General features: G+C 53.1%; 1 protein-coding gene across 2 annotated transcripts in view; it reads right to left on the bottom strand.

Annotated features, from left to right (window-relative positions):
* Positions 1–20,245, bottom strand: part of PLEKHH1 (pleckstrin homology, MyTH4 and FERM domain containing H1) — a 56,689-nt gene extending 36,444 nt beyond the window's left edge. The window contains exons 1-4 of one of the 2 annotated variants that reach the window (XM_051826353.3): positions 19,584–20,245; positions 17,540–17,677; positions 11,771–11,929; positions 1,254–1,316 (exon numbers count right to left, since the gene is read on the bottom strand). In XM_051826353.3, coding sequence (XP_051682313.3) covers positions 1,254–1,316; positions 11,771–11,896 — 189 coding nt within the window. In that variant the 5' untranslated portion in view covers positions 11,897–11,929; positions 17,540–17,677; positions 19,584–20,245. The remainder of the gene's footprint in view (positions 1–1,253; positions 1,317–11,770; positions 11,930–17,539; positions 17,678–19,583) is intronic. The other variant, XM_008271834.5, reaches the window with a different exon arrangement.
* Between the last annotated feature and the right edge of the window lie 2,149 nt (positions 20,246–22,394).

Genomic DNA, 22,394 nt, shown 5'->3' with positions numbered 1-22,394 from the left:
TGCACACAGCTCCTGCCTTGCCACAGCAACCACGTGGCTGTGAGCTGCACGTGCTCTGCTGTAAGATGGGGCATCCCCCTGCCCAGGCCCCTGACTGGAAGAATTCATTCATCCTTCCTTCCTGTCTCTCCCTCTCTCTGTCTGTAACTCCTGTAACTCCACCTCTCAAATAAATAAAATCTAAAAAAAAAAAAAAAAAAAAAAAAAAGGAGGACTGGCACTGTGGCATACTGGGCAAAGCCTCTGCCTGCGGCACCGGCACCCCATATAGGCACTGGTTTGAGTCCTGGCTGCTCCACTTCCAATCCAGCTCCCTGCTATGGCTTGGGAAAGCAGTGGAAGATGGCCTGAGTCCTTGGTCCCCTGCACCTACATGGGACACTCGGATGAAGCTCCTGGTTCCTGGCTTTGGATTGGTGCAGCTCTGGCCGTTGTGACCATCTGAGGAGTGAACCAGCGAATGGAAGACCTTTCTCTCTGTCTCTCCCTCTTTCCGTAACTCTACCTCTCAAACAAATAAAACCTTTCGGCCGGTGCCGTGGCTCACTAGGCTAATCCTCCACCTAGTGGCGCCGGCACACCGGGTTCTAGTCCCAGTCGGGGCACCGGATTCTGTCCCGGTTGCTCCTCTTCCAGGCCAGCTCTCTGCTGTGGCCCGGGAGTGCAGTGGAGGATGGCCCAAGTGCTTGGGCCCTGCACCCTCATGGAGACCAGGAGAAGCACCCGGCTCCTGGCTATGGATCAGCGCGGTACACCGGCCACAGCGCGCCGGCCGCAGCGCCCATTGCGGGGTGAATCAACGGAAAAAGGAAGACCTTTCTCTCTGTCTCTCTCTCTCACTGTCCACTCTGCCTGTCAAAATAAATAAATAAATAAAAAATAAAACCTTTCAAAGAAAAAAAAGAAAGAATTCATCTTCTACCAGCTGACCTTCGGTGGAGAGGTGCCATGAGTGAGAAGGAGCAGGATAACCCACTGAGTTTCAGATCCATCTGCTACGGTGGCGTAGCCCCGCCTACCTGGACTCCCATGCCCACGCGGCACTGACCGCCACGCAAAGGCTCCTCATTCCCCGAGAAAGCTCTGTGCACCCTGCTCTGTTCAGATCTAACTTGACTGCTGCTTCTTCTCATCCATGAAGGGGCACCTCCGTGGCGTGCGTGCGTGCGTGTGTGCACGTGTGTCCCAGGGAGGGCCAGGAGAAGTGGACAGTCCTTTCGCCTGCGCGTCCTGCCGATTCCCTCCCCCGTTACCTGGGTCTCCGCGTTCTCTGCTCTCTGCTCCGCCTCCAGCAGCCTCTGCTCCAGCTCCTGCATCTGCTCAGACAGAGAGGAAGGGGTTTGGAGGTGCCGTGTCCCTCCTGTGGACACGTCATCAAGTGCACCAGAATCTACCATGCAGACGCCGCGCACAGCCAGGCCCCGCCTCCACCTGTCTGCAGGGACTCGGGGGTGTCAGGCTAAGGATTCCCACGCACTCCTCGGCTCCCTGACGCCAAGTTCATGCGGCAGGAGGATGTGCATGGCTGTTGCCCATGCTGCTGGCTCCTTCACCCTTGTGCAGGGCAGCGGGGTGGCCATGCTTCCTGAGCGCTGCAGCCCAATGCTGCCTTCAGCCTTTTGTCCCCAAGGCCTTGTTCCTCTCAGCTCCAGGTCGCAGGCTGCGCTGTGCCACTGCTTGCCCATGTGCCACCATGGACCACGCTCTTACATGAGTCCACTTCAAGTCATCAGTAAATAAATGTTCTTCAGGGCCGGTGTAGTGCTATGGTGGGGTAAGCCGCTGCTTGCAACACTGGTATCCCTTACCAAAGTAATTCAAGCAGCCAGTGCTGTGGCATAGCGGGTAAAGCCACCACCTGCAGTGCCGGCATCCCATATGGACGCCGTTTCAAGTCCCACTGCTCCACTTCCAATCCAGCTCTCTGCTATGGCCTGGGAAAGCAGTAGAAGATGGCCCAAGTCCTTGGACTCCTGCACCTGTGTGGGAGACCTGGAAGAAGCTCCTGGCTCCTGGCTTCCAATCAGTGCAGCTCCAGCCATTGCGGCCAACTGGGGAGTGAACCAGCGGATGGAGGACCTCTCTCTCTTTCTCTCTACCTCTGCTTCTCTCTGTGTAACTCTGACTTTCAAATAAATAACTAAATCTTAAAAAAAAAAGTGCCAGTTTGAATTCTGGCTGCTTTGCTTCTAATCCAGCTCCCTGCTAACACATTTGGGAAAGCATTAGAGGATGACTCAAGTGTTTGGTTCCTTGCCAAACAAGCTACTTCAAACAATGTGTGAGACCAGGATGGAATTCCTGGCTCCTGGCTTTGGCCTGGCCCAGACCTGGCTGTTGCAGCTATTTGGGGAGTGAGCCTGGAGATAGAGGATCTCCTTCTCTCTGTCACTCTGCCTTTTCAATAGACAGTTTTGTTTTTTTTGTTTTGTTTTGTTTTGTTTTTTAAGAGAAGTTCTTTTCCACTCAGAACATCTTAATGGCTGGGACAAATCTATCTATCTATTTTTCTTTCTTTCTCTGTCTCTTTCTTTTCTTTTTTTTTTTCTTTTTTTCTTTTTTACAGGCAGAGTGGACAGTGAGAGAGAGACAGACAGAAAGGTCTTCCTTTTGCCGTTGGTTCACCCCTCCCCACAATGGCCGCTGCGGCTGGCGCATCGCGTTGATCCAAAGCCAGGAGCCAGGTGCTTCTCCTGGTCTCCCAAGCGGGTGCAGGGCCCAAGGACTTGGGCCATCTTCCACTGCACTCCTGGGCCACAGCACAGAGCTGGACTGGAAGAGGAGCAACTGGGACAGAATCCGGCGCCCCAACCGGGACTAGAACCCGGGGTGCCGGCGCCACAGGCGGAGGAGTAGCCTATTGAGCTGCGGCGCCAGCTGACAAATACTCTTTCAACCACTCTGAGACATTGCTGCCTGTGACTGCATGGGGCCACCTCATTTGATGTCTATAATCTTACAGAAAAATAAAGAGGCTCAAGACCTGTTTCAAAAGAATTCCACCTTGCTGCCAGGAGAGCTGAGCCTGGCCGTTTCGGGTTCTCGTATCACACAGCCCACACAAAGGCAGTGATGGCCTTGCACAGGGAGGCTCCAGAGACCAGACCTCAGCTGTAGCCCTGAGGGCTGCTCGGGAGCCCGCAGCGCACACGACATCTCTTGTAAGCTTCAGGAGCGCACGGCTGGGTGGGTGGAATGTGGGCTGGACGTCAGCGCCTGTCCTCCTGCTGCCAGGCCACCACCAAGCGCTGCCTGCACTGCACAACATCACATGGCGGCCCTGCACAGGTGGGGCAAGTTCACAGCCAACTCTCGGCCTCACGGCAGCCACACCGCTTCCTCCTCCCCAGCCCTGTTCCAGAACACCTTGTACGCCTCGTGCATATAAAAAGCTACTTCAAACATTTGTGGAAAGCGAAATTAAAGCTAAGTTTACTTTTGTGTAGAACAATTCTGAAATCCATGCACACGAGGGGTCTTCAAAGAGTTCATGAAGGAACGACATGTGACCTTGCAACCAAGCCCGTGGTTACAATGCCCACTTTCCACATTCGGAGAACCTGAGTTCGAGTCCTGACTCCGCTCCTGATTCCAGCTTCCTGTTAAGGCACACCTCTGGGAGGCAGCAGCTGATGGATCAAGTACTTGGATCCCTGACACCAGACTGAGTTTCTGGCTTCTGGCTTCCACTTGGCTCAGTCCTAGCTGTTGAAGGCATCTGGGGCATGAACCAGTAAACAGGAGATGTCTGTCTCTCTCCCTCTTGAATGAATGAATGGATGAATGAATGGTTTAAACTTCACAGAAGGGGCCTGTGCTGTGGCATAGCAGGAAAAAGCCACTGCCTGCCGTGCCAGCATCCCATATGGGCACTGGTTCAAGTTCCAGCTGCTCCACTTTTGATCCATCTCCCTGCTAATGTGCCTGGGAAAGCAGTAGAAGATGGCCCAAGTGCTAAGGCTCTGCACCCATGTGGGATACCTGGAAGAAGCTCCTGGCTCCTGGCTTTGGATCGGCCCAGCTCTAGCCATTGTGGCCATCTGGGAAGTGACCCAGTAGATGGAGGACCTCTCTTTGTCTCTGTCTCTACCTCTCTCTCTTTCAAATAAATAAATATTTTTTTAAAAAAATTAAGTTCACAGAAAATATGTATGCATGGATTCCAAATTTTGTAACAAAATTAACATTTTTAAATTCACGTTTCCATAAAATTTTGAACTGCCCCGGTACCAGAAGCACAGTATTCCCGCCTAGTCCTCCACCAAGCTGGACGGGCCAGAGTCCGGCGCTGTGCCAGCTCCCGCCCAGTTCTCATCTCTGCGGATTTGGCCTTTTCGCCAGCTCCTCAGCCTCCACCCCTGGGCCTGCACCAGGCCTTGGTTTCACTGGTGAAGAGCAAGCCCTGCTCTCTTTGCAGCTGCAATCCTGCTTTCCTGGAGGTGGGGGGGCGGGACAAGCACGAGCCTGGTGCTGGCCAGTGGCACCTCAGGTCTCAGAGCTCTTCTCCTAGGGAAACGTCCTGTGTCCCTTGCTGGGCTTGGGGCGACACTGGAGCTTCTGTTCACATCCCTCTAAGAGACAGCTGGAGCCATGCTCATCTGCAGGTCCCAAGTAAAACTCAAGGCTCAGAACTCCTGGGACAAGCTGCCCCTGGCGCTCCCAACAGCCGACACCCCTCTGCCAGGCACTCGTGTCACCTGCATGCCCTCTCCTCCCCTTCCTCAACTGGGTTTCACAGTCAGGATCCCCTTCCCAGCTCCCGCTCAGGGCTATGCTGGGACTGGCTAGATTCATGCATCCATCAGCGGCAGGTGGACTTTCTCAGGTCAAACAGTCCTTGGGCCTGCCCTAGAAGAGTTTCCTGACCTTCACACAGTTGCTAGGCAGCTACAGGGCAGATAACAGCACAGTGCAAACCAATCTTATGGTTACAGGGGTTACTGCCCACTGCAAAAAGAATGCTACTTGGCGGTGGTGGGCCGGGTGGCATCAGGCATGCTGGTTGGCGAGATAGGGCTTCAGAAAAACTTGTGGAAAATGGGATGGGGCAGGAGGCTAACTTAGTGACTAGGATACCATGTCCCCCATCAGAGTATCTGGTTCAATTCCTGCCTCAGGCTCCTGACTCCAGCTCTGTGCTAACGCAGGCCCTGGTGATAGCTCAAGTAACTGGGCTCCTGCTGCCCATGTAAACTGAGTTCCCAGCTTCCAACCTTGGCTCTGGCCCAGCCCCGGCCATTGTGGGCACTTAGGGAATGAACTAGCAGATAGGAGCTCCACAAAAAACCCGTCGAGGCCCTGGGAAAACAATGACAATGACAAAAATACGGAGTCTAGAAAACTAGCACAGACCAGAGAAACCTAAGGAGACATGAAAATGTAGTGTGTGGGATCCTAGGCCAGGAAAAGGGCACTAGGGGAAAAGTGAAGTGAAAAAGTAATTTCATTTTGGTGAAAAATTTTGAAATTTCTGCAGTTTTTTCATCATATGTATTTTCCATGGATTTTTTTTTGAAGACCCTCCCGTGTATGCTTTCAAAACTTTCAAAAAAAGTTTTTTTCAAAACTTGCACCAAAAGAAACTTGCTCTTTTAAAAATAAAGATTATTTTTATTTGAACGTCAGTGACGGGGGTGGGAGAGTCCGTGAACGGAGGAGAGGCCAGCATCGCGGCACTGCAGGCTAAGACGCCACCTATAATGTCCACATCCCATCGGGGAGCTGCCCTTCCCTGTCCGAGCTTCTCCACTTCTGATCCAGCTCCCTGCTAACGCATCTGGGAGGGAATGGATGACGGCTCAAGTAACTGAGTCCCAGCTACCCACATGGGAGACCCAGATTGAGGTCCAGGCTCCTGGCTTCGGTCTGGCCCAACCCCTGCTGTTGCAGCCATTTTGGGAGTAAATCAGCAGATGGACACTCTCCCTCTCCCTCTCCCCTACCACCCAGCACTACCACCCCTTTCAAGTAAATAATTAAACCTTTAAAAAGAAAAAAAGAGAGAATGAGGAAGCAGGAACTCCATCTGGGTCTCCCATGTGGGAGGCGAGAACACAACCTCTGATCCATCATCTGCTGCTGCTTCCCAGGGTCTGTGTGACCAGGAAGCTGGAACCGGGAGTCCCACGCACAGAGGCAGATGCAGATGTACCAAGTGCCTTAACTCCTATGCCTGCCACTTGTATGCATTTTTAAGCTTAAGTATTCTTTTTTTTTTTTTTTTTTTTAAATGACGTATTTATTTGAAAGGCAGAGTTACAGAGAGGCAGAGGCAAAGTCAGAGAGAAAGAGAAGTCTTCCATCCACTGGTTCACTCCCTAAATGGCTGCAACGGCTGGAACTGGGCTGATCCGAAATCAGGAGCCAGGAGTTTCTTCTAGGTCTCCCACATGGGTGCAGGGGCCCAAGGACTTGGTCCATCTTCTGCCACTTCCCCAGGCCATGGCATTGGAAGTGGAGCAGCCAGGACATGAACCGGCCCTATATGGGATACTGGCACTGCAGGCGCTGGCCCTAAGGGCAGATCTTTCTTCTGTAACCTTGCTTACAGAGCCACACACCCAGGGACTAGTGTTCTGGCATAGTGAGCAAAGCTGCCACCTGTGGTGCTGGCATCCCATATGGGCACGGGTTCAAGTCCCAGCTGCTCCACTTCCGAACAGCTCCCTGCTGGTGCATCTAGAAAAGCAGTGGAAGATGACCCAAATGCTTGGGCCTCTGCACCCACGTGGGAGACCCAGAAAAAGCTCCTGCCTGCCTTCAGCTCAGCTCCAGCCATTGTGGCCACCTGGGCAGTGAACCAGCAAATGGAAGATCTCTCTGTCTCACCCTGTCCATGCTCACCTGCCCCTGTAACTCTGCATTTCAAATAAATAAATCCTAAAAAGAAAAAAAAAAGAGCCACACACCTGGAGGCCAATGTTGCAGCACAGGGAGCTAAGCTGCCACCTGAGATACTGGCATCCCCTATCAGAGCGCCAGTTCAAGTCCTGGCTGCTCCACTTCTGATCGTGCTTCCTGCTAATGTGCCTGGGAGAGCAGTAAAGGATGGCCCTAGCACCTGGGCACCTGCCACTCAAGTGAGAGACCTGGATAAAGCTCTGGACTCCTGGATTTGACCTGGACCATCGTGTGTGTGTCTGTGTGTGCGTGTATGTGTGTGCGCGTGTATGTGTGTGTGTGTGTGTGTGTATGTATCCCTCTCCCCTTCAAATAAATAAGTAAATCTTTAGATAAATAAACAAAGAGCCACGCCTTCAGCCCTGAGACACTGGTGCTATGGCCAGGGCTGCCTGTTTGGGTTCCTTCAAAGGGCTCCCTAGGACCGCGTCCTCAGCTGTCCTCTGGCGTGTGGGTCTGGGGCGGCGTGCCAGCCGAGGGAGTGTCAGGTTCCGGCGGCTGACCGGGATCCACTTTCACCAGCTGCACAGCACATTCCCAGGCGTCCCAGAACTGGCTGCAGCAACCTGACGAAAGGCCCTTGGCACCCACCTGGCAGTTCACCCATGTCCATAGCTCCCTGTCACACGCGGCCGCGCTGTGAATCATCAGCCCCACGGTGACAGGAGCAACGGCATTCTCCTACACCTCCCAGTAGAGCCCCGTCATGCCAAGCAGGGGCCTGAGCTAAGAGCCACGCCATCCCGGGTTTCAACTCTCCCTTTTGCAAGGGGGTGCAATGTCTTCCCACTGCCCGGCACCCACTGGAGAGAATGGTACAGGTGACAGCGAAGGCTCGGAACCTCGCTGACCCCACTACTCTGTGGCTCGAGAAAAACCCCTTCAATTCTCTGCGCCTCAGTTCCCTCACCGGGGAGAGGAGCAAGGTAGCATCCCCCTCTGGGGCTGACGTGAACGTGACATGTGACGCCCCAGGCCTGGGCTTGAAGTTCACGAGCAGCTGCCTGCTGACTTGTTCCTACACAAAGATGACACTTAGAAGGGGGCAGACCAGTTGGCCAGAGACAACCTGCTGCTCACCTGCTGTTCGGCATAATGAGTGACGGAGCCTCCTCTCCCTTTCTCTCCAGGGTGTCCTGGTTTAGCGGACAGATCACATGGTCATCCCACTGACAATCCACCTCGAGAGAGAATGGGTCCAAGGGGCCGGCGCTGTGGCTCAGCAGGTTAATGCCCTGGCCTGAAGCACCAGCATCCCATATGGGCACCAGTTCGAGACCCAGCTGCTCCACTTCTGATCCAGCTCTCTGCTATGGCCTGGGAAAGCAGTAGAAGATGGCCCAAGTCCTGGGGCCCCTGCAGCCACATGGGAGACCCAGAAGCAGCTCCTGGCTTTGGATCGGCACAGCTCCGACCGTTGTGGCCAATTGGGGAGTGAACCATTGGATGGAAGACCTCTCTCTGCCTCTCCTCTGTGTAATTCTGACTTTCAAATAAATAAATAAATCTTAAAAAAAAAAAAAAAGGGTCCAAGCCAGAGGATGCTGACCACAAGCCTAGAGAGGGTCTGGAAAGACTTGTGCATGGAGCCCGTGGGGCTGCTGTTGGGAGCACTTTAGACGTACTAACTAAGATGTCCCAATGATCCCAGAAAGCAGGTGCTGCATGTATTCCTACTGCATACATCAGGAAACTGCAGCACAGAGGTGAGGTCACAGGTCACAGGCCACACAGTGAGATTCAAAGCCAGGATAGTCCCAGGCGCGGTTAGCCACCGCTCTCCCCTGCCTCGCACATCCAAATTTCACCTGCACGTGAAAATCCAGATCCTATATATAATTCTCCATTTCGGGGTTGGTTGTTTGTTTTGTTTATTTTTGGCAATTGTTCTAAGACTTTATTGCCCAGCAATCAAAAGTATGCATTTTTCTACATAATGTACTATGAAGTTATTATCAAGTGTGATTTTTCATCATTCTGTTCATCTGCTTTCTCGACCACTTCATTTCCTCTTCCAAACTGTCACGCGCCACACTTGAGTCAATGAAGTACTTTTAAACACGACAGCCATGGGGCCGGAGCTCTGGTGTAGCAGGTGAAGCCACAGCCTACAGTGTGGCATATGGGCACTGGTTTGAGTCCCGGCAGCTCCACTTCCGATCCAGCTCTCTGCTATGGCCTGGGAAAGCAGAAGAAGATGGCCCAAGTGCTTGGGCCCCTGTAGCCACGTGGGAAACCTGGAAGAAGCTCCTGGCTCCTGGCTTCAGATCAGTGCAGCTCTGGGCATTGCGGTCAATTGAGGAGTGAACCATCGGATGGAAGACCTCTGTCTGTCTCTCTGTCTGTCTCTCTGCCTCTGTCTCTCTGCCTCTGTCTCTCTGCCTCTGTCTCTCTGCCTCTGTCTCTCTGCCTCTCTCCTTCTCTCTGTGTAATTCTGACTTTCAGATAAATAAATAAATCTTAAAAAGAAACCACGACAGCCAAAGATCTGAGTATTCACCTGCAGTACCCATATGCTCAACACGAACTCTTGGAACCTCAGTACATTCGGGGGTTCTCCAAGTTTATTCACAGCCTCTTGTGTGATGGTTTGTGAAACACTTGTCACAACCTTCGTACATCTTCAAAACACACAGGCTTTGCAGCACCTCCAACAGATCGGCGACGGACCCACCTACTCTGGCCCTGCCATGACTGCACGGCTGAACACTTCCAACGCCCATTTCTCTCCACACTCAGGCAGGGGGAAAAAGCTAATTCTCCATAGCTGTGTTCTCTCACTCACTCTGGCCACCCGAGGGTTACACCGTCTTATGGCACTAAGTGGCTGCTGCACATCCTTTGGTTTCTTCCAGAACCCTCCTTGCTCTCGTCATGTTTCTCTCACACAAATGACTGTATGGCACGCCCACGTCCTACACCAGACGGCGTGGGGAGAGCTCTGCCTCCACGCACAAATCCAGCTTCCTGCATGTGCACCCTGGAAGGCAGTGGTCATGGCTCAAGTAGGTGGGTCCCTGCACCCAAGAGGAGGCCCCCAGATAGAGTTCACTTCAACCAAGCCCAGCCCTGGCCATTACAGGCATTTGGAAAGTGAACCAGTGAATGGGAGATGTTTCTCTCTCTCTGCTTTTCAAAATAAAAATTTTTTTTTAAAAATTGTTTTCCATGAATTGTCACCCATGTGATCAGAAACAAGTCTCTTCCTGCTGAGGTGTGTTTTCGACCACCTGGCTGAACGGATCCACACTCCCCACCTCCTCCCCCAGTACCACGATCAAGGCAAGTCCTCCAGCTCTTACAGCTTCCTGGACAGGCAGACTGTCGGCACCAGGGTCTAAGGCCTGCTGCCCCGGTCCCGAGGGATCTGAATTCTTCCTTTTCTACTGTCGGTCCCCGGAAGCCACCCACAGGAACCCTGCATGTTTCTGGCAGAGTCTGACCCAGGGGACAGCAATGCCAACAGACTCAGGGCTCAACAGCTCTGGCCCAAGCTAGTCCAGGGCCACGCCCGTGGCCGTAGAAAAGCAGAGGTGATGCCACTGCCTTGCCATCCTGGCCTCCAGTTAGCAATCAAACATTTACTCAGGCTTTACTGAGGGTGACATGGTACCACTTGGAGACAGGAGCGAGCTCAATTTTACCACTGCACTGCGAAAAACTCAGTAAGCAGACGGATACCATGAAACTAGAGAGAGAATGGGTGACTCACTTAAGACATATTTGTGAGAGCACTTCAAAAGGCTCGGGGGAAAATGAAATGGAAAGATGTATATTTTGATGCAAAAAAGTGTTTGAAATCCATGCACAGTTTTTCTTGTAATACACATTTTCTGTGAACTTCGTGAAGGCTGTTTGTGGGTATGCACATACCTTTAAGAGCAGATCTCCACTCTCTAGATGGGTTATTCTCCAACATACCTCTGCAGGTAGCTGTTTAGAAAGCAGTTCCCCACAGAAACACACAGAAGGGGGTCCGTGTGCCAGAACCGCCCATCCAGGCATGCCGAGATAGTAACCGTCCCCTTTAAGACCTGCTCCACCCCAGGACCCTTACATACAAGGTCTGATCTCATTCTCAACGTAACTCTGAGAGGCAGTCTTCTGTATCCCTGCCTTAGAGGCAAGGGCACTTGCAGGGTCTGGCACGCAGCAGGGCCTGCTAGGCCTGGCTCCGAAGCCTGTGTCCTTGTCACATGTCCTGCTATGCTAACAGGCAAGCAGCAGGGTTAAGGACTTCTCTTCTGCCCCTCATTGAGGGAGACACTTTAAGGGAATGACAGAACCTCTGCTGCAGTCACAGCCACTCAGCAGGTGACAGAAGACCAAGATGATCTGTGTCTTTTTTCAAAAATTATTTTCAGTCTTTTTATTTGAGAGGCAGACATAGAGCTTCCATCTACTTGTCCACTCCCCAGATGCCTGCAACGGCTGGGACAAGGCCGGGGCCAAAGCTGGGAATTCAACCCAGGCCTCCCCTACGAGTGGCAGGGATCCAATTACTTGAGTCATGAGCTTCTGCCTCCCAGGGTCTGCATTAGCAGGAAGCTGGAGTCAGGAGCCAGTGCCGGGTACTGAACTCAGGCACTCAGATATGGAAACTGGCATCTCAAACACTGCATCAAACGCCTGCCTCAGATCTATTTCATTTCTTGGGTGTGCCCCAAGAAGAGGCAGAGCAGAGCAGAATGCAAGATGACAGCTTGGCAAATCACTCAAGAGTTTGTTCTTCAAACCAAAGCCCCACCTCGGGTTTCATGGGCACGTGTGCAAAAGCATCTTATTAAAAGCTGACTTTCCCCAACTCTCCCCTATGGCTCCGGCCCCCTATGCAAGGAAATGAGGCAGCGCTCTGCTCGCCAGCACTCACCTTGTCAGCCAGCAGCTCCCTGATCTTGCTGGCCTGTAGGCGGAACCGGAAAAGCTGTGTTTCCAGGGCCAGGCAGCGTTTCTGCCAGTCCACGCTAGCCCGCGACTCCACCTTGACTTCCGCCATGATGGAAACAACTTCTGGATGTTCCAGGGAGGCCTAGGAACCAGCGAAGTGAGAGAGGACAAGATAAGCAAGTGCAACTCCACCACAATTGGTCATGACAATTTGGTCATAAAAGGAGCAGGCAAGGGGGCGGAGTGTGCCGGGGGTGGTGCCTGGGGAAGGCTCAAGGTGGGTAACAGAATGGTTCAGGGTCATGTAGCTAACTGGGGGCAGAGCCCCAGCTTCCTGCTGACTTCCGACCCTACTACTGCAAGACACATTAGCTGGGGTATGAATGCAAAGAAAATAGAAGGGAGATTTACCCAGATGCCCTCTGGATATGTCTCAGAGAAGACACACTGGGTGTAGGATGAGAAAGGAGGAATGCACAGTGTGTGAGACAAAGGGACACAGGTGTGAAGTGAGCAAAGAGCTCACTCGCTGGCAGGATTTTTTTTTTTTTTAAGATTTATTTATTTATCTGAAAGAGTTACACAGAGAGAGAAGGAGAGGCAGAGGCAAAGACAGAGAGAGAGAGAGAGAGAGAGAGAGGTCTCCCATCCGATGGTTCACTCCCCAACTGGCTGCAATGGCCAGAGCTGCACTGATCCAAAGCCAGGAGCCAGGTACTTCTTCTGGGTCTCTTACGTGGGTGCAGGGGCCCAAGGACTCAGGCCATCTTCTACTGCTTTCCCAGGCCATAGCAGAGAGCTGGATTGGAGGAGGAGCAGTCGGGACTAGAACCGGTGCCTATAAGGGATGCTGGCACTTCAGACCAGTGCTTTAACCCACTGCGCCACAGAACCAGCCCCAGTTCTTTATACTGATCTCTCTACCAAAAAATTAGTGGTTTTTAAAGATTTTATTTAGTTGAAAGGCAGTGACAGAGAGAAAAAGAGGCAGAAACAGAGAGACAGAGAGACAGAGATCTTCTACCTGCTGGTTCACTCCCCAAATGGCCACAACAGTCAGGGTATGGGGGTATGGCCAACCAGGAGTCAGGAGCCTGGAGTTCCATCTGGGTCTCCCATGTGGGCGGCAGGGGCCCAAGGACGTGGGCCATTGTCTGCTGTTTTCCTACATTAGCAGGGCGCTGGACTGGAAGCAGAGCAGCTGGGATTCTTTTTTTCCAAAAGAAAATACTGCAACAGCAGCCCCATGCTGTTTTACATCCCCTTGTCTCTCCTCAGGAGGTCTGCGACAGCTGAAGACCCTCACCTCCTGTGCTATTTCCAGATGTTATCTCGGAGCTGATGGTTGATCACCCACACTGTTCCTCACATCTGTCCCACTACACATGGCTATCACAGCGTCCATGCTGCTGACAGCCTATGAGACAAGCGGTCAGGACTGTGGTCCACACTCACAGGGACAGAGAGCCTAGGAAACTGGCACCACCTACTCCACAGCGCGAGAGCAGCGGGGCTGGGACTCCAAAGTCCTTGTTCCCAGCCACTGTGCTCTTCAAAACCCAGAAAGGGTTCTCATTTCACACAGGGCGAGGCGGACTGTTAAAGAGAGGAACATTCTAGAGGAACTTCCAGAGCCTTAGCCTCAAGGTAAAGCTACGCGGCAGACCCTGGGCAGCATCCTGGGCTCAAACATCCTAACACTACAATCTCCACCAAGCACTGGCACTCGGCACATATCCCGACTTTGTGCTTAAAATATAAGGTAGGGGCCGGCGCTGCAGCGTAATGGGTAAAGCCTGCAGTGCCAGCATCCCATATGGGGGCTAGTTCAAGTCCCAGCTGCTCCACTTCCAATCCAGCTCTCTGCTACGGCCTGGGAAAGCAGTAGAGGATGGCCCAAATCCTTGGGCCCCTGCAGAGACCCGGAAGAAGCTCCTGGCTCCTGGCTTCGGATAGGCCCAGCTCCTGCTGTTGCGGCCATCTAGGGAGTGAATCAGCAGATGAAAGATCTCTCTGCCTCTCTGTACTCTGCCTTTCAAATAAATAAAATAAAATAAATAAATAATAATAAAAGGTCTACTGGAGTGGATGTTCTGCCTAGTGGTTAAGATGCCTCTTGGACATCAGAGTGCCTGAGTTTAAGTCCCAGCTCCATTCTGATTCTGCCTTCCTGATAATGCCAGTACTCAGCAAGTACTCAGGTCCCCGCCATTCGCCTGGGAAACCTGGGTTGTGTTTCCAGCTCCTGGCTTCAGCCTGGCCCTGCTCATCCCAGGCCACTGTGGCTATCTGGGCAGGGAACCAACAAGCAGATGGGAACGTAAGTCTGTCTCTCAAATAAATAAGTAAATGAATTTAAAAAATAAAAATCACAAGCTTCAAAATTAATCAAATAAAACCAAAATAGCAAACAGGGCCTAGGGGCCTGAAGACAACAGCCCAACAATCAAGCCACTGATGGGTCTGGTGGCTGAGGCACTCAGTTCTGGGCTCCTCCGAACACTGGACACATGACCTCAGCCCTGCTCTCCCAGCGCTGTCACCCCAAACAATCCCGACATTGTGGCCTCCCGGCCATCCCCACCTCAAAAGACTGGGACCAACTGGGACGGACAGGAAGACAAAAGACAAAAACAAAGCATGACCTTTCTGAGCTAGGATCACAGCTGAGAGACAAAACAAAACCTTGGGGCGGGAAGCTCCGTGTTTGATTTTCTTTATCCTTCAAGGAGACTTTGCTTTTCCTTGCATAAACAGAAGAAGTTAAAGATCTGAGACAAGGACCTGGGAGCCTTGTAACCTATCCCCAGGGCTAAGAAATCCCAATAGAAGTACCCCAGTGAAGCCAAAGGGCGGGGAAATGCAGAGCTAAGTTTGATTCAATGTACTTCACTCTTACTGATGGCCAAAGCTGCCGCTGAGTTCCACGGACAGAGGGAAAACCCAAGTTAGCAGAAATCTCTGGGGTCTCTGGAAATAAAATCTGTCACTGGTCTCTGCCTCGTCCTGATAGCTTAGCTGACACAGGCTTTAGGGAGCATTTTCTCTAGCCAAGCGTCTGCATGACCTCACGTTTCTGAACCGATCAAGAGGCCTGGTTAATCCTCTGCCCGCCTTGGAGGTGCTGGCAGGTTCCACGGCTTGCCGCGGCATGTGGGGAGAGCCGAGCGGTTTGGAAACAGCTCTGGAGTAAGGTGCCTGCTGCCAAGCCCAAGGCCCAGAGGCTCTTCCGACAGCTGCAGGTGGTCAGCGCAACAGCTGTAAAACCAGGGCTATTAAGGGCAGAAGCCAGTTAAGTCGAACCTCACCTGCTAAGGCACCTTGCCCTCCGACCTCCCACAAAGACATGCAAGGGTGCGCAGGAGGGAAACTTCCATTTGCAGGACGGCTTTAACACTTCAAACAAAGCACCGCCACGTGTGTGTGATTTTAGACAGAGGATAAGTTCTACGTTCACGACAAACAGGTGAGGAAAACTCACTGCATCTGTCACCCGCTTAGAGCCATAAAGCAAAGGAGAGAGCGGAGCTGGGCCATGAATCTGACCTCCCACTATCGAGAACTGTCCTGTTTCCACGATGCTGCTGCTGCCGTGGTAGCAGATGTCTCACGCCCCGAGGCAAGCCTATCACAAACAGAATACTACAGGCAGAACCAGATGGGGAAATGAGACCTACACCCAACTGGGGAGCACCCGGGTTTGAAGCCCAGCGCCAGCTCCCGATTCCAGCTTCCTGCTGACGCAGATCCTGGGAGGCGGCAGTGATGGTGCGAGTCACTGGGTCCCTGCCAGCGGAATCCCCAGCTCCTAGCTTTGGCTGAGCCCAGCCCCGGTCAATACCAGCATCTGGGGAGTGAACCGGCAAACAGGAGTTCTCTGTTTCTCTATACCTCAAGTAAACAAGGTTGCTTTACAGCTCAATTGATTCCCCCCATCTTTCATTCTGGAAAGCTCCAACCCACACAAGAAGTCAGGAGAACAGTACGATAAATCCCTCTGTGCCCCTGGCCAGCCCCAGCTCTCATCAACTCACGGCCACCCTTGTGATCCCTGTTCTCTGGAGTCCTGTGATGCCCAGAACACTACACCACTTGGCAGGTGAATCAAACGATAGCCATGGCCGTGACACTGGCTTTGGAGCTCCCCAAATCCTCTAGTACCCAGACTGAAATGCCACCGAGGTCAGCAAGGATGTGACTTCACACTGCTGGGGCAGGGGGGAGCGCATCAGCAAAACACAAACTTGACCTGGGAGCTCTCCAACCAGAAACCGACAAAAGGCTGAAATCCAATTTAATTCAAGGAGCTTTTGTTAAGGGATTCCGACAAGGAAGGTTGAAGATACAAATGATGGATAAAGACCCTTCGGCTCGCGAGCCTCAAGTACAAGTCTGCACGTCCTAGGATCTCCCTGCAGAGGGACAGACAGGCCCCACAGTACATCACTCGGATGACGCAGGGGGCATTAGACAGTCACAGGGCTTCCAGGTGGGTACAACCCTGTAATTCCCACCATGCTCTCCTGTGTTCACGCCCAGAGTGTGAGCACCTGTTGGCTATGCCACGTTGCTAGTGCTGAGCTCCCAGCATCTTCTAACAGTGCTCACCTGCACGAGGCTGACCACCTGCCCCAGGGCTGGGAAAGGAGCCTCCTTCTGGGCAGGGAGGAAAGCGTGCACAGGGCCCCTGCACAGGGGCCCCTGAATTCACCACTGTCACATTCCACCTCTACTGGGGTCAGCGACACATTGCACACGACGAAGGGAAGGGACAAAGGAAGCAACAAGTGTGTCCCAGGACTCAAGATCTAAATACCAAAAGGAGTCAGGACAACCAGAGACAGCATCCCTCAAGAATAAAAACAGCCGGCGCCGCGGCTCACTAGGCTAATCCTCCGCCTTGCGGTGCTGGCACACTGGGTTCTAGTCCCGGTCGGGGCGCCAGATTCTGTCCCGGTTGCCCCTCTTCCAGGCCAGCTCTCTGCTGTGGCCAGGGAGTGCAGTGGAGGATGGCCTAGGTCCTTGGGCCCTGCACCCCATGGGAGACCAGGTATAAGTACCTGGCTCCTGCCATCAGATCAGCGCGGTGCGCCGGCTGCAGCGCACCGGCCACGGCGGCCATTGGAGGGTGAACCAGCGGCAAAGGAAGACCTTTCTCTCTGTCTGTCTCTCTCACTGTCCACTCTGCCTGTCAAAAAAAATTAAATAAATAAAATAAAAACAGCACAGAGAACCAGCGTGTAGGACCTACGACCCCACACTCAGGCAACCAACAGGTCTGATGTGAACACTGGCTCAGGCACTACATAATCCCATGACCTTGCACCGTCTCTTTACCTGCTCCGACCCTCAGGTCAGAAATGGAGGGCAATGTTTCAAAGTGAGGGCAAAAGGTATTCGCCAGAACCATATGAAAGACGCCAGCTTGGCGCCACTTCTTTGAGCTTCAAAAATGACAATTTCATGGACCCCATCATACAGAATTATTTTGAGAAACAAAGGAGATATTACAAAAGCCACGCACACAGTAAGCACTCAATAAAAGATAGGTATTGTGACTCTCAGAGAACACAAGGAAAACCAACCACGACCTGGGCATGGAGGAGATACAGCCCACAGATGTGTACACTATCAGCTTCACTTAGGAAAGGAGGTCAAGCAGTTTTTAAGGTTTTTTTTTTTTTTTTTAAGCAATTAATGAGTTTCTATTTTATTTGAAAGACAGACACCAAGACAGAGACAGATCTCCCACCTGCTGGTTCACTGCCCAAAAGCCCACAACAACCAGAGCTGGGCCAGACCAAAGCCAGGAGCCAGGAACTCCATCCAGGTCTCCCACAATGGGTGGCTGGGATCCATCACCTGCTGCAGGGTGCACGCTGGCAGGAAGCTGGAATTGGGAGCAGAGCAGGCGATTCAAACTCAGGCACTCTGATATGAGGCAGGTATCCCAAGTGGCATCTTAACCACTCTGGCAAATGCCATTACCTCCTACCCCCAAGGCTATGTAACAGCTGTGATATATTCTCTCCTGTCTTATTTAAGGCTCCCTGACTGACAGATAGCTGGGTGGTTTCCAGCCGTTTGCTAAAATAAACAATGCTGCAGTGAACATCCACGAATATACATCCTCTCAGTACACCAGAGGGTACCCAAAGGACAGTTCTAGAAACGAAATCCGAAATCCGTAGGGTTAAGTGATGTACATTTCAAATTTCCAGGAAGCCAAGCCGCCCTCCCCTGAGGCCATCCTAAGTCACACCTGGGCCAGCAGTGTTGGTTTCCCCATGGTAGAGGTCAGGATGTCAGCTAAACAGCTAGCCTGCTGGAAGCCCACTGGAACAGGGGCCAGGGAATCCCGGCACAGTAGCCACCACAGGTATAAAGGGTTCTCCAACCCATAAGCAGTACAGAGTTCAGCACACAGGTGCTTGGCCTCACAGAGGTAAGAACAGAAACAGCAGGGCCCGGTGTTGTGGCAAAGCAGGTTGAGCCGCTGCCTGCGACACCGGCATTCCCTATGGATGCCAATTCAAGTCCCGACTGCTCCACTTCCCATCCAGCTCCCTGCTGATGGCCTGGGAAAAGCGGCAGAAGATGGCCCAAGTGCTCAGGCCCCCGCTACCCGCATGTGAGACACAGAAGAAGCTCCCGGCTTCAGCCTGGCCCAGCGTTGACCTTTGTGGCTATCTGGGGAGTGAACCAGAGGATGGAAGATCTCTTTCCCTCTCTCTAACTCTGCCTCTCAAATAAGTAAATCGAGAGAAAGAGAGGGAGGGAATAGACAGCAATGCACCAGGGCAGAGTGGCGTGGTGGGGGCACACTTCTCCCCCATCGCTGGCAAAGGGCCACCACACTTTCCCAGCTCAATTGTTAGTTTCCAGTTTGGCAACACAGGGAGCACCTGACCATTAGCCAGCTCTGAGCAGGCAGTGGACCCGGGTCCGCCTTTAGGATTTCTAGAGTCCTGCCTCTTTCTCTCTTCGGCTGTAATGACCTTGGGTCAGTCGCAACTTTCCGGAGTCCCAGTTTCCTCTTTTCAAGAGGGGAACAGTAATACGCTGATATTCTAGGAAGCAAGAAGTCGCGGCGCCGGCACCACCCACTGTGCCTGGAGCGCAGAACCAGTCCAAAAAGTTTCCCGAAGGAACTAAGGAGTCTTGCACAGAAAGAGCTCCGTCGATCACCCTCCACCCCTGTCCGCAGCGCCCAGGCTCAGCCCACGGGTGTCTGCCGAGGTGGACTCCTAGCAAAGCTTACGGGGACGTCCTGGCAGGGGTGGGGGCGTCACTGCCTCTGCCGCCCCCGCGACCGATTCCTCCCTCCAACTCCAAAGGCACAAAGCCCTGATGTCATTCGGCGCCCAACCTGTTTTCTCTTCCGCTCGGCTGACCTGCCCCTAGGCGTCCAGCCTGACCCATAAGGACCCCTGAGAGAACCATCCAGAAATCACAGGAGAAATAACCTAAGAGGAGGAGAGGAAGGGGCGGCAGGGTTGAAAGTGAGCGAGCGCCCACAAGGTGGAAGCCTGCGCGTCTGCTTCCCCGAGCAACTGGATCACTCCAGTCCCCAACGCCAGGTTCCTCTCCCCGCAAAGCTACTCCTGCGGGTGCCCGGACGCTCCCGGCTCCGCAAGCCCGACCAGCGCGGCTCCCGGCGCTCCCCGCCACCGGGCGCTCGCTTCCAGGTAGGGAGGCACCTGCTCCCGACCCGACCCGACCCGAGGGAGCCGGCCCCCGCCGCCCCGCCAGACACCCACGCCCGCCGGCCCCGCGGAACGCGCGGAGCCGCTCACCTTCCGCGAGCTCGCGTGCGTCCCCGCCGCGCACCGGGCTCACGCGCGCCCTGGGCGCGCCGCCGCCGCCGCCGCCGCCGCTGACCTTGCGTCGCTCCCGCCGGCGTCCCGAGCGGCCGCCGGGTCTCCGCTCCCCGGCAGCAGGGGTCGCGGTGGGCGGGGCGGGGAGAGGCTGGAGCCGTAGGGCTGCCCGCAGGCTCGCTGCACAAAGCTCGGCCGTGCCTCCGAGCGCCCCATTCAGCGCCCGGGCCGGGCTCCCTCCGCCCCCGGCTCCCCTCCCGCTCCTTAAAGGCAGAGCGCCGGGCTGGGCTCGCGGACAGGCACAGGAAATGACCTCAGCAGGCTCCAGCCTCCCACCTCTCCGCACCGCTGGGCTCGAGCTGCGGCCGGCGCGGAGGGCTGCGGGGTCCCCGGGGGCAGCAGGGGCTCCCGGGCCGAGCCCTCGAGCTCTCTGCGGGGGCTGCTTCGGGCCGCGCGCCCTAGGGAACCTGCTGGCCGACAGCGTGGGACCCTCGCAGGGTGGGGAGGGCCGAAGCAGACCCTCCCCCGCCCCCTCGAGGCCACCTGCGAGACCTGTAACGCCCGGATGTTTGGCAGCCCCTGTTTTCACTGCGTCCCGCTGGGAGGCCAAACGTTCTGGTTTGTAATTTGGAGGAGAAAAAAAGGGGGAAGAAAAAAGTCCCCGCCGTCCGGAGGGGACTGCAAAAACGGGGGGGGGGGGGAAGGAATTAAAAGATAAGCTTATTTTGGTGTGAAACTGATTTTGAGATCCATACACGTTTTTGGAAGAATCTGTATGAGAGAGAGAGAGTGTGTGTGTGTGTTTATCTCGCTGTTCCTCCATTCACCCAATATAATCCCACACCCGGAGGGCATGGGGACACTCAGCACTTGCTCGGGTGGCTAGATGCCCAAGGAGGGCAGTGAGCGCTGAGATTTCTCTCTCCAGTCCTGCAGGCCCCCCTCAGCCCTGGCTGCAAGGGAAGCAAAACCCCATTCCCCAAGTGGGCATTGGTGAGACTCACCCCAAGCACTAGTGAGGAATCCCCCATCCCCTGCTCCCACCCCAGGTTGGAAACTGAAGCTCAGTGCGCAGGCTGGGGGACTTGCACAGCTGACAAGCTCCCCTGGCCAACCCCAGGCAGGGTTTTGGGAGCGCAGACCCTCGGGAGAGCTGTTCTTGCTGGTGCGGGAGGCCCAGGGTGGACCAGCGGGAGACCAAGACCTGGTACCTCCGGGATAGATTAACCCCGTTCGGTGGGACACTGACCAGGCCAGGAGTCGCCTAAGAAGCCCAACAGCAAGTCCTCTGGGTTTTGCTAAGGGACACCCACCGTTCATTCATTCACTTAGGTTAGGTCGTGCACTTAGTTAGATTTCAAACACGGAAGAGAAGCAGTGAAATACCAGGCTTCCTCACCTCCTGCCCCCACGTAACTCCTCCAGGATCCCAGCTTCCGCTCTAAGTCTTTGTATCCTTTCAAGATATTTTATGCATATAGAAGTATTATGTCTTCATAATAAGAGAGTACTTCAAAATGTGGGAAATGGAATTAAGAGATACATTTATTTTCATGGAAAAAATTTTGAGATCCATGCATAGGAGGGACCATTCAAAAGTTTGTGAAAATGCTTATTATGAAAAAACTATGCATGGATTTCACATTGTTTGCATGAAAATAAAACTATCTTTGACTTCTATTCTTCCACGAACTTTTTGAAGCACCCTCTTACAAATTGTGCGTATGTTAATGCGCATTATGTATCCACATTCACACTTATTACAAAGGAAGCATCCCTTGCTTTTTTTCTCTTGACTATCATCTGTTGACTTTAAGCGTGACATATCAACAGTCTTAGAGCTGCCTTTTTTTTTTTTTAAGTTTCCTAATTTTCTTCATGATGACTATTCAAGATGTTTCTCATCTTTGGCTCTTAAATACCTTGCTACACGGAATACCGTTGTGCATAATTCTCAGTCCATATATGTGCCTGTCTTATGGTCTGAAATTTAAAAGTGTTGGGACAGGCATTATGGCACAGTGGGTTAAGCTGCTGGCTTGCAACACCTGCATCCCATATTGCACTGCTGTTTCAAGTACTGGCTCCTCTGCTTCCTGTTAATGTGCCTGGGAAGGCAGTGGAAGAAGGCCCAAATACCAGGGCCCCTGCCACTTACATGGAGACCCAGATGGAGTTCCTGGCTACGGGCTTCAGTATAGCCTGGATCTGGCTGTTGTAGCTACTTAGGAAGTGAACCAGCAGGTGGAAAATCTCTCTGTCTCTCCTTCTGACTCTGTCACTCTGTTTTTCAAATATTTATAAATCTTTTTTTTAAAGATTTGTTTGTTTATTTGAAAGGCAGAGTTAAAGAGAGGCAGAAAGAGAGAGAGAAGAAAGAGAGAGAAAGGTCTTCCATCCGCTGGTTCACTCCCCAGATGGCTACAACAGCTGGAGCTATGCCAATCCGAAGCCAGGAGCCAGGAGCTTCCTATGGGTTTACTAGGTGGGTTCAGAGGCTCAAGGACTTGGGCCGTCTTCTACTGCATTCCCAGGCCATAGCAGAGAGCTGGATCAGAAGTAGAGCCACTGGGACTCAAACTGGCGCCCATATGGGATGCCAGCACTAAGGCAGCGGCTTTATTCGCTAAGCCACAGCGCTGGCCCCTAAACAAATCTTAAACAAAATAAACCTTAGAAGTAGAATCACTGGCTCTAAACATAACGTGAATTTTTTAGAAAGATTTATTTATTTATTTATTTGAGAGGTAGAGTTACAGACAGAGAGGAGAGACAAAGAGACAGGTCTTC

The sequence above is a fragment of the Oryctolagus cuniculus genome, chromosome 20 (genome assembly GCF_051225735.1).
Source record: "Oryctolagus cuniculus isolate XC-2025 breed Fujian yellow rabbit chromosome 20, ASM5122573v1, whole genome shotgun sequence".
NCBI lineage: Eukaryota > Metazoa > Chordata > Mammalia > Lagomorpha > Leporidae > Oryctolagus > Oryctolagus cuniculus.
This window is presented reverse-complemented; position numbering and strand designations above follow the sequence as displayed.